This window comes from Ciconia boyciana, chromosome 8 (assembly GCF_034638445.1).
Source record: "Ciconia boyciana chromosome 8, ASM3463844v1, whole genome shotgun sequence".
NCBI classification, from domain to species: domain Eukaryota; kingdom Metazoa; phylum Chordata; class Aves; order Ciconiiformes; family Ciconiidae; genus Ciconia; species Ciconia boyciana.
Genome location: NC_132941.1, coordinates 28602972 through 28614695, shown reverse-complemented (window position 1 = coordinate 28614695; position 11724 = coordinate 28602972). Strand labels below are relative to the sequence as shown.

Here is an 11724-nt window from a genome sequence, read left to right as displayed (position 1 = left end):
TGGACAGCATGCATCGCTGCCCAGTATCCACAGGCTGTCTCCCCTTTCGCTGCCCTCTGCCCAAAAGCTGTAGTTGATGTGTATTGCCTGGCCCAGGTCCCCCCATCCCGTGCTAGGCCAAAGGGCTGATAGAAATCACTGTGCTGAAGTGCTGTATCAGAGAGGGGACGCTTGGCAGCAGGCTCATGGAAGCCAGGCATCTGCTTTTCCTCACAATTCATCTCGTTCTTCCTCATTGCAAATGCAGGCGCTCCTTTGGCTGTTCATGAAGGGCCGGCAGCCCAGGGTCCAGACGGCATTGAATACTGTGTCTGCGACAGATTCACAAGCTGCAGAGAAGGAAAAGATCAGGCAAGTAAGTAACAAGCGAAGCACCCTAGCCTGAGCCCTGCGCTGACTTGTGTGGTATTTGCAGCTGGAAGCGTGGGCTGTCTTTTTCTCTCTGAGTATTGTGTTTTTATAAATCCACAGGTTCCCTTCTGCTGAACTGGGGGCTCTTTTCTCCCTAGGGTGGCACCAACCTGGCACTAACTTCTCTCCCCTCTAACCCCTCTCCTTTCTTGCCTCTCTCAGGCTTTTCTGGTCGATGGATCATTTGGGGCACTGCAAATAGTTCTGTTTACCAAGCACATTTCCCAGAAGACCTCCACAGCACTGTCTTTCCCGGCTCCCTCTCCCCACAGTTGCCTATAGCCACTACTAACCAACCTTTTCTGGTTTTTGGGAGTTACAATGCCAGCTGCCAGCCAGCATGAAAAATCCTACGGTGGTTGCAGCAGCGGAGCTGTTGATACGGTCTCCCAGCTCCTCCTCTTCCCAAAAAATAAGCCCGAAACTGCTTGTCAATAAATAAATAGGTTAATACCAGGACTTCTAGGGTTTATTCACTGGCACTAACACTGATTGCTTGTATGTGTAATAGATTTGGGAAGGGCCTTGCCTTTGGGACTGTCTCCTCCCGTCTCAGTCTCTCCGACCACCTCGTTCTGCTCCTGCTGCTTTAGGAGTCTGCTCGGCTGGCAGGCGTTGGAGAGGCTGTAGTGAGTCAGTGGGAAAATCGAGGCTTTGGTTAACTGGCACTGCTGCAGCTGGGATGTTTGTGCCCACGTGAAGGGAGTACAGCTGCTCTTCCCCTGCCTGCTTTCTCTGACCTCCCGGTGACTCAGTGGAAAGGATCCCAGGTAAGAGCTGGGATGGCAGCGGAGGAGGCAGACTGTGCGACAGGAGTTGCTCTGAGCAGCCCTGAGGACCGGGAGCGGCAGGTACAGAGCACAAGGCAAAAGGAGGCAGAGCAAGAGGATGGCTCAGAGGTTCGTTCGTGTTAACCGCACTTGTGCCTCCTGCGGCAACCAAGTCAGAGATGCTGAGGAATCTAGTCCTACTTGACTATAGGCAGAGGTGGCTTGGCTCAGCCAAGGAGTGTGGGCTCTGCTCCACCCTAACTCCCTGGGATTTGTCTCTTGGCTTCACTGCTGCAGGCAGAAAGGGAAGAGGAGTGATCTGAAAAATTGGCAGGGGAAAATCTGAAGAGATAGGAAGAGATTAGCTGCACGAGGACTTGTAGATAAAGGTGACTGTGAAAGACTGGTTGTACTTGGCCTGTAGCACTTATATCTCAGTCCATGTCTTTGTTTTCTCTTGCTGGCCTGGACACTCTTTCTAAAGATTTATCTGTGACAAGGTAGAAAGCCATCTGCACTATTACCGGTGTCATGCAGACTTGTCCATGTGTCCTAATCAGGCTGCACCTTTGGAAAACAAATGCACACTTAACTGTACCTTACAACAGGCCATCGGCAGTGGGGATGAACCCAGAGGGGCTGGCTGCAGTTAGCTGGGAGAAACTCAGTAGCACCACCAGACTTTTATTCGGCTTTGGGAATGGGCTGTTCTCAAGGGCTCTGCCAAGATTGAAGACCAGATCTCCTGTAAATATCTTTAACTGTTTCAGTGTCACCTGCTATCAGTAGGTCTTATCTCTGCCTGTCCCGCATTACTGCCACACAGCCCCTCTGCAAGAGATGGATACCTGCCTTACAGAGGATGGGGACGCTCTGAAATGGCCTCAGGAGGAGCAGCCTGGGGGAGGCTTTCCTGCCATGGCTTACCTCTGGTAGTGGTGGGGTAGATGTTTCCCCCTCCTCACACAGTGCAGAGGTGCTTGATGTTGGCGCAGAGGATCAAGAGGCAGGCTTGGGCTATCTCGTGTGTTAACTTTCGCAGAGGTTACCAAATACAGCCTTTACCAAAAAGCTCTTCTCAAACTTGCAGACTGAGACTTTTAAAATTAGGCAAAACTAGGGTGGCTCTTGAGCTGCTGACATGTCACTGGAGCTTTGTTAGCACGAGGGTTTCTGAGCAATCCAGATCCTCCCTGCAATGGCTGAGCCACCACCCACACTGTGGTGTGTCCCTGGTGCCACCGTCATCTCTTATCTGTGAACCAGATCCCAGAGAGACCCTGTCCTTGGCTCTCCCAGTTTGTTGGCCCTTGGCCACATACAGGTTTCAGTGTGTGGCTTACTGGCTCTGGAAGGCTTTTTGATCTCCCGTGAAGGTGTTTGAGCTCTCAGGGAGGGTATCCAAAGGTTGAAGGAATTGCTTCCAGGGGGGTTTTGTTTTGTTTTGTTTTGTTTTTTTCTTCTGTCCACATGTGTTTTGTAATGTTTTCCAAGCATAAATAATTTTAGGTGTCCAGTCTTGGGACAGAAGTGTGTGTGTGTGTGCAGCTCTCAGAACTGTGTGTTCTCACTCAGCTCTGACCCATCTGTGACAAGTACAGGACAGATGTGCTGCTCCTTACTGCAGATTTTTGTTTCTTTTGGCAAGGAAAGGGCTCCCTGCCCACTCTCTCCCCCCTGCCATCACTTGTTCCCTCCTCAGGGGATGCAAGCTGGGAAGCCTACCTTCCACCTTGGAGACGAACCCGAGGCTGCGCTTGAGGTCGGAGCAGATGGAGTGGAGGCACCAGCGGAACTTGGCATCGCAGCGGTATTTGTTGGCCCCACAGGTGTCGTAACAAATGTCTAGCTGGTTACAGCACTTGGTCATGGCAGGGATGCCCAAATCTAGCTGGGGAAAGACGGAAAAGAAGTGTCCCTTGGCTGCCTCCTGGCCTCAGACTCGAACAGCTGCAACTGGGTGAGGTTTTGCAGAGCCCAGCTGGCTTGTTTTCCAGAAGCTACTACCCCCGATAGCTGGGGCAGCAGGAGGGAAAATATGCTTCTTCCTCACCATGTAAAGAAAGTGGCGACAGTAATGCAGGTCCAATGCAGGATAGACCACATTCCCTTCTCTCCTGTTTGTCATGGGGGATTAACTTCTGGTAGAGAGGTGGGGAACAGCCCCTCCATGACCATTTGCTAGTTCTCATTTGTCAGAGCTCACCAGAGAGCTTCCTGTCCTTGCTAGCAGTAGCAAAGGCCCCTTTTGTCTTTCCCCATTTTCCCACAACCTGACAGGTGCTGCTTCTTGGCCTAATAAATCCGCTATAAGTGTTATTAATGCCTTATTTCTCACAGATGCACTTGCAAGGCCAAGGACAAATACAGCTTGGTCAGGGCAGTTCTGCTTGCTGGGAGGTAAACAGCAAGCTTAGCTAATAACCGTGGGGGTGATGGGGCAGAAGGCCTGTCTCCTGGAGAGACTGGACTCATTAGCTTGTTATAAATTCTTCCTCTTTTTGTCCTTCCTCATGTAATATTTAGGAGATTAGTTTTTTCTTCATTGCGCTCAGCGCTCATGACTGCCTGCATAAGGAGGAGGTACCACAGAAATGCCCACAAGGTTTGCAATGAAATGTAGTTTAAGGAACTAATCTAACATGAAAAATGGGCTGTAAAGGGAGGGTTTTTCAGAGCAGGAATCTGCCTAATTGCTGCAGCTTTCATGGGCAGCAGTAATGCATGAGCTAAATAGTAATTCCTGCTCTTAGAGCCTCCTGAAGTGCTTTTCCTGGTGATTCTAATATGATTTCATTAATAGCCTTTAAAATAACAAGTGGGTGTTAAAGCCCGCAGGTTTATTTCAGTGCTTGGCACAGGCAAAAAGCATGGGAGAGGACGAGGGGCCAGGTGTGGAGAATGCATTCAAGTATTGCTGTTTGCACATTATGCTATGTCACTGAGCTGCCCAGCGTTGAGTGTGTTCCCTGTCCTATCACAAGGGCGTGGGATTGATCAGGGCCTTGATAAAAATGTGTTTCTCCACACTGATGCTCTGCTTGGCCAGGTATCCTCTTTTCTTCTTCTAGTGTTAACCTGCTCAGGAAACTTTCTCTTTTGGTACCTACCAAGACAACCAGAGCAACAGGCCAGTACTTCGTAAGTAACTCCTGTCTACGTGATTCCTGTTTTGCTGCCACCAGCAGCTGAGATCTTAATGCCTCCCTGACTGATGGTAAATTAGGCAGTGCTCAGACTGACATGTTTGCCTTGCTTGCCGTTGGCAGGCAGCCATGTCTTTTGGCAGTCCCAGGCAGATAGCTTGTGCCCTAACACCACATAAGTGATATTTCCTCCCTTTTCCAGAGCTCTGGCTTCAGATGTGAAGAGAAGCCATCACACAGTCGGGTGAAGGCATAGCACAGCTAAGCCTTTTCCTTCTGCAATGTTATTAGCTGGTTACTGTGATTAGAGAACTGCATCACTTGGGAGTACATACACTTTCGGGTACCTTGAGCCCCAGAAAATAGGAGCTACAGCCGTTGGGTTCTTGGGGTTTGTAGTGAGGTCGTGGCATTGGAGCCTTCCCTGAGAAAGAAAGGAAAAATGTTAGGAAAGCCAATCTTCCCAAGAGTAGCACTAAAAAGCAAGGAGTGTCAGGCAGCTCCCCTCCAGTCTGCATCCCCAAACATTTCATTCTCCTCCAGGAGACGCAGGGAGTGAAGGATAGGTACTAGAGCTTGCTGAGACACTGGCCCTGCTCTCAGATCAGTTCTGTTGAGGCTCTAGAGCCTGAGTTAGGTCATACCTCCTCTGGCATGGCTACTGGAGCACTGTGTTGTGTGTGGACTGGGTCCCCAGCACTTCTCAAATGTTTAAACTGGTCTGAGTCCAGTCCCTAGGTCTGGGACTCTCCCCAGCTCTTACAAATGGGCAAGTCCCTCTTTGCAGCATGGGGTTTTGCAGTTGGGCAGCCCTCCATGCTGGAGCTAGTGCCTCAGACCTCCCAAATCTCCTAGGAGCTTTTTCACGTGGTTCCTGAGAGCTCTGCACAGCTGGGATCACCCAGATGTGTTTTTAACTCCTCCAAGAAACTACTAGCTAAACTACTAGCTTAGCAAGGGGATTTTTTTCCATCCTCAGTTCACTCTCAGAGTGTCAGTGAGCTGTGGATCTGCAAAATTGTGCTAGACCTTGCATGTCTGATCTTGCTTTGAATAGCAGGATGTCTTGGTCCATTTTCTGCATGTGGTGATGCACTGTCACATTTTGCAAAGAGTTGCTAACCCTTTATCTCTGCCTTCCCTTAGTATGCTGCTTAATATGCATACAGGAGCAAGAATTTCCTTCGTGAATAATTATTTACCCAATGTAGAAAGAGTCCAGCAGACAGTCAGCTAACAGAAGCTTCAGCAGCAATTTAATCTGTTTTACTTTGCTTTGAAAGTGTGCAAGCCCTCCTATCTGCCTGCCAGCCCATCCTGGGGCTTTGTGTATGGCTGATAGAGTGCTCTGGGTGTCAGGGGTTGGGGTGGGTGTCAGGGGCCCAAGGTTGGGGTGGAAGCTGTCCATGTGGAAAGGAGATCTGTCTATTCCTTGCCCTGTCTCATCCTCTTTCTCTCATCCCTACCTCAATGCCCATCTCCATCTAACCTAACACCTCCTGTTTGGGGAGGATGAGTCACCAGGCTGCTTCTGTGCCTTGACCCCGCTGTGCAAGGAGCTTGTTTAAAGGTGGGAAAGGATTCTCCCCTGGAAAAGTTGTGGAGGCTGCCCCTCACAGAGTTGGGTTTCTCTGTATTGTCCCTTGATGTGTGTTCAGTGCTTGTTCTGTTTTTCTGTCCCAGCTGGGTTTATAAAAGGGAGACCTCAAATGCAGAGTGAGGTGTTAAAACAAGACATTTGAACCCTGCTCTGGGAAAACTTTATAAGCTATGTGAATGCTGCAACAAAAACACATATGAGTTGAGCCTTCTGTAAGTCCATCACCTCTAGGGTTAAGTTTCTGCTTCCCTGAGCACCGCTAGAGAATTTATATAGACATAAAATAGATCTAATTTAGCCCTTCAGGCAGGCTTGGGTTCTTTTAAACTCGATTTCCACTGTTTTCTTCTTGTCAGCACAGATAACCATTTAAGACACTTTTCTCCTTTTTTTCTGTCAAGGTACCTAAAGTACCAGTGGTTAATATAGCCATGAATCTACTGTGTTCTCGAGAAGACCTCACAGCCAAATGCCTCAAAAGGTCTTACGTAGGAATGTTCCCAGTACCTTCTAAATTAAAAACTGCCAGAGCAGTTTTGTTTAAACAACAGATTTGCAACAAATAAACAAACTGAAATTCTGTCCAGCTGTGAGATGTCAATAGCCAATTTTCTCCAACCCTCCAGAAATGCAGTATGCACCAAGGATTTAGCTGTCTGCAAGCTAAGATAAAGCTCTCTAGTTGACATTACCACCAGGTGATGGCATTTGTGTGGGTAGGTATTTCTCAGTACAGTGGTTACTACTGTGTTTCTACCTTTTTGGCCCCTTTTGAATAGGTCAGATCTGCTTCATGCTCCAGATGTAATTTTCTAGTGCAGAAAGCATTGTTATTTTGAGGAGGTGGAGCCGAGCTAACAGTAGACGAAGCACACAGATCGGTTGGTTGCAGCACACCATCTTTATAGGATTATCTTTGTACCAAAACATAACTTAAGTCCATTGAGGTATGCTGACACAAGGTAATTTCTGAGTTCATGACACATTGCACATTACACTATTTTGGTGGTTGTGCTATAGAGAGAAGGAATTATGTCTATATATGGGCCGAATCCATAACCCAAGGCTCCCAAGCAATATAATGAGAGGAGGGCTGCACCCAGGTCTCAGTGCGATTCACAGCCTAGTTGCTCTTTTGGGAGGGGGTGAGAATTGGGACTCAGAATTCAAATGTTCCTGAACTGAGGTAGGAGGCAGAGGAACATTCAAAGTCCAAGGTGGATTTTGCAGGATGGGGTCAAATTTTAATGACCTACTTGTAACACTGACGATAAGTTATGTTCCTGCAGCACATTGTCAATTAATGGGATAAGGTGGCAAGTCAGAGTAGGAGTAAGACTGTCTGGGGATATGGAGATAACTGAGTTTCCAGAGAAAACCTTCCATTAAGCTGAAGTTACAGCTATTATAATGTCTTAGAAAGTTGTCCTGAAAAAAAAAAATCTCACATGAGAATTGTGGTGATCAACAAAACATTGAACTGCCCTCAAGCTATGCCCTTGTAGGAAACCTGCCCCCCTCCTCTCTGAAAAACAAAGCTTAATCATTTGTAAAGTGCACCTTTGTGAACTCTTTCTCAGCTAGATAAAGTCCAAGACACCACAGTTAACCTCTCTCCCACATCTTGTTTTCCAGCTAACAGGAAAACAAAAGCAAAGCAGAAATAATAGGTGTTCCTGACGTGGGCATCGACTCAGTGCTCTTGTTATCATTTATTGCTTGCCCATCCTTATAGGCATGTCTGTGATGGGGAAGGGACTTGGTGGGTCACACTGGCTGTTTTGCTAGCTGTGTTTCACCAGGGGCCAGTTGCGGTCTGCCTGCTTGCTGCAGGGCATCACCGGGGAGAGATACCAGAAAACAGCTGCAAGCACAGCAGGACCTGCCCAGCAGCATGCTGAAGAGGAATGCTGATGTGTAGAAGCATAGCTTCTACACATCAGCTGAGGAAGCCTGTTCTTTGGAAGAAGATGTACTTCAGGGCACTGCCTTGTTGGCATGGCCTTGGAGGAGAACTGAAGTTGAGCTTCTAATGGGAAGCGAGTTTCCCTGATGCATTTTAATATCTCCAGGCTGTTGTAGCTATGCCAAGAGACTGGAAAACAGCCAGCTGGCTAGAACAGCTGCTGGCAGTGCAGGAGGTCTCAGATGCTGCAGTTACTGGTACGCTGGCAGGGGGAAGTGAATGTATTTCTGGGTGAATAGATGGTCTTGGGGCTCCTTGCTGTTTTGAGTGGTCCATTGTTATTTCTCTGCCCCAGACAAGCAGGCTTTGGGCAGATGTTGCCCATTCCACAGCCTTTTAGTGCTGTGTTGGAGAACCTGACTTTGAAGGCTGTATTCCCACAGGCTGGATGTGCCTCCTCATCGTAAGGCCCTCAGGGCCAAATGCTGGGCAAAACACTGAAGTCCTGCCTGGCCAGACAGCTCAAGGAAGCTATCAAGGGATTTACTCCCAGTTCAAGCTGTTTTCTCCCCCTGAGATGCGCAGAGAAACTTTGTAAGCAGGAGGAGATATTTGCCAGCAAACGCTAGTACAACCCTAATGTCCTGATTTAAGGGAGTAATCCATCAAGTTGTTTGTTTTCAGACCTCACTAGCTGCTGAAAAATCAGGAGGAGAGCCTTACAGCCAGAAGAGCCAAGTGCTTCGTGCTCAGCTGAAGATGGATGTGGCAATCACAGCTGAGTCCTGACCTTTATCGTGGCAAAATAAGCTATTATTGGTGTCTCTTGGCTGAAATGAAAGAAAGTAGAAGGCATAATTTTTGCTTCATGCCTGGGGAAAAAGCAATCAGGCCCTGATTCAGCAGCAGGATGGTAAAGATTGTTTGTGTTCATTCTTCTGGGCACAGACACCTGGCCTCACTGGTTTAGGATCGTCTCTGCATCTCCTCCACTTGCAGTTTGCAATGTCTGTGCTAGAGACCAGCACAGACAAATGGTCCTGGAGCGGTCCAGTGAGACCCTTGGAGGCATCCGGGCAGCGTTTCAATAGTTTCCTCCTTCAGCCAGTGATTAATGAGTTGTTCAGCAGAGGACGCGAGAACAGGGCTAACGATGTGCTTGTGTTTTCCTTCCTAGGTAAAGCATTTCTCCAATAAGATGCAGGATGCTCTCAGGGAGCAGGCAGGCATCTGCGCTGCTCTGTGGAGATGCTCTTCCCCCTGGCCAGAGTGCAGGACCAGGGCAGCGGGGACAGGGGCAGGGAGAGCCCCAGCCTCGGGATGTGCCCAAGAGCGACGACCTCTCCAAGAGGTCTTGGGATCAGGGAGGATCTGATCCCAAAAACAACCTGTCTGGGGTCCTGAGACTCCCTGAAACAAGCTCTGAATATCAGCGTTCCCAAACCTTGCCTCAGGCACAGTGCAGTACCAGCCACATTATGCCCACTACCAGGGTTTTCAGTCCCTACGTTAAGAAGAGCAAGTCCCTTTCTGCTCTGAATTTGGAGCATGGCGTGCACCTAAAAGGAGGTTGTCACACGCGGCGTGGGGCTGCCGCAGCGTGGGCCTGAGGGCGGGCTGCCTGATGGGCAATGGCCTCATCCTGTGCGCTGGGCCGATGCTGTGGTGTGCATGGGGGTCTCCTCCTCCAGACGCTGTGCCCCCGGGGCACACTGTGCGCCACAGAGGCAATGTGCCCCACAGAGCCGCCGTGGCCCACCTGAGCTGCTGCAGAGAGGCAGCCCTGGCTGGGGAGAGCCATGGGGCCCCAGGCTGAGGGACTAAAGCTGCAGGGCTGAGGGACCAGGGCCACTGTGGGGCTGAGGTGATGGGCTGAGATGCCTGGCTCCCTGCAGGTGCATGGGGCTGAGGTGCCTGGCTGGCCGCTCCCTGTTTGCTGTTAGCATGGGGCCTGGGGAGCAGAGCTGGCAGGAACGGGAGGACATATGTATACACATTGTTTTAAAACAAAACAAACCCAACAACTTCAAGGCTGATTTTAAACTCTCCCTGTTTCTCCCAGCACCCCCGCTGCTGGCCTGAGGGAGGGGTGGGAGATGCTTCCCTCCGGTTGCATCTGTGGGGGAGCATTACAGACAGCCCTGCGCAGGCTGCAGCCCGCGTTCTGGAAGAAATGGGATGCATGCAGACTGAAACTGAGTCAGTGGGATCTCTCCAAAGCATGGAGTCTGTGTCTGTGAAAACCAATGCTCAGGGAAGGAGAGGGGTTGCAATCGCCTCTGTGTTCGCAAGCATCTTGCTCGGGCAGTCACTAGGGAGGTGGGATGAAGCGGGGGGGAAGAGGGCTGATGGGCAGTTGTGGATGGGCAGGCTGAGGTGACAGAGGACAGTTATTGCTGTGGGGACAGTTGTAGGAGGCTGGGGAGAGGACACAGTCTGTAGGAAACCTCCTTGCTGATCCCAAACAGCAGCTACCTGTTGTTTCAGCAGCTACCCTGGTGATGGCTGGTGCTGCTTGTGCCTCCGCCTGCCCAGCACCCCACAGACCTGCCCCATAGGGGCCTGCCCCACTGCACCTCTGCGCGCCCAGTCTCCTCCTGCCCTGCCCTCCCTGAGATGTCACCCCCTTCGTCCTGCTCCCAGGACAAACCAAACTCTTCCTTTTTGGTAAACCACTCTAAAGTCCAAGGCAAGTAGCAGCTGCCTCATTCCGCTTTGAGTGCTAAAGGTTCCTCCATGGTGACAGCAGGTCTCGTTTACCTTCCTGTTATCTCCCCTCCTCCGGCCCACAGTATTAGCCAACTCGCAACTGCTGAAAAATGACACTCCGAAGGTTGCTGAGATTAGGGCCACTGGCAATACTAACAACCCCTTCTGAGTCAGGTCTGCACGGGCTGCTCGTCCTCCCCTCTGGGGCCTCGCTGCCTACCCTGGTCCTTCTCTCCAGGGGTCCAGGCAGCTGGGCAGCCTGGTTACCTATATGCCCTTCCTGTAAAACCTGTGTCCTCTCCTCTTGTCCCCTTGCACACAGCATAGTGGCTTCAAGATCAGGCTGTTCGTGGCGAGAGGGAAAGATGAGGGTTCAGTGTGCCTGTGCTGGCACTAGCAGAGAATTTGTGACTCTCTGCGGTGACTTTTCTGTGCCGAGCATAGCAGGGGTCAGGTCACGGATAGGAGCTGGTTGTGGTCTTGGGGAAGGAGAGTGCTGCGAGCTTCCGCGCGAGAGGGAAAGAGGGGAAAGGGCAAGGAGAGAGGAGCCGGCAGCAGTGAGGTTCACTTACCGTATCGACATCTGTACTGACAAACGCCGTTTTTTCCCCCAAGCAGTTCCAAGAAGGAGTCGAAGTAGCCGTTAACCATTTCAAAGCTGTCCCGGATAGCCCCGATGCCCCAGTCTGAATAGAATGACTCTGCTTGGGGAGATTGGTGGACGGTGTTCTCTTGTGTTGTTTCCTTGGTGCATTGCCCGAAGCCCAGGGTCAGGCACAGAACTGCTGCCTCGATAAGCAGCCGCATGCTGCAGTCCAGATCCAGGCCCTGGAGCCCTTGTCCAGGCAGATGTGCAGGCAGGGAGGAGTGGGAGAGAGATGTTGTGCGTAGGAGGCAGGTAAGCACCCCCCTCCCCTGGACTTTAAACACTGCCGAGGGAGCTGGCATGAGGTCACCACAATCAGAGTGCAAAGTGCACCATGAAGATTTGGGCCAAGTTTGTCCCGCAGAGAAACACCAGGGTTTGAGTTTGCACAATCGCACTGGAACAGGCTCAGCCCCTGTGGCATCAGGGCTTCAACTTCTCCAAAAGGGACTGCTCCCTGGGGCGCTGGGTGGGGTCTGTCTGCCCAGGCTGTGCGGCACACGGGAGACCCTCCACCTGCCCCACCGAGGCACTGC

At 50.7% G+C, this 11724-nt stretch overlaps 1 protein-coding gene across 1 annotated transcript; it reads right to left on the bottom strand.

The window, feature by feature from the left end:
• Positions 1 to 210: 210 nt before the first annotated feature.
• Positions 211 to 11349, bottom strand: PLA2G12B (phospholipase A2 group XIIB). The gene is made up of 4 exons (XM_072870938.1): positions 11115 to 11349; positions 4663 to 4751; positions 2907 to 3072; positions 211 to 329 (listed from the first exon to the last, which is right to left on the bottom strand). Exons 1-4 carry the CDS (start codon positions 11347 to 11349, stop codon positions 211 to 213), a joined length of 609 nt encoding a protein of 202 aa, XP_072727039.1.
• Between the last annotated feature and the right edge of the window lie 375 nt (positions 11350 to 11724).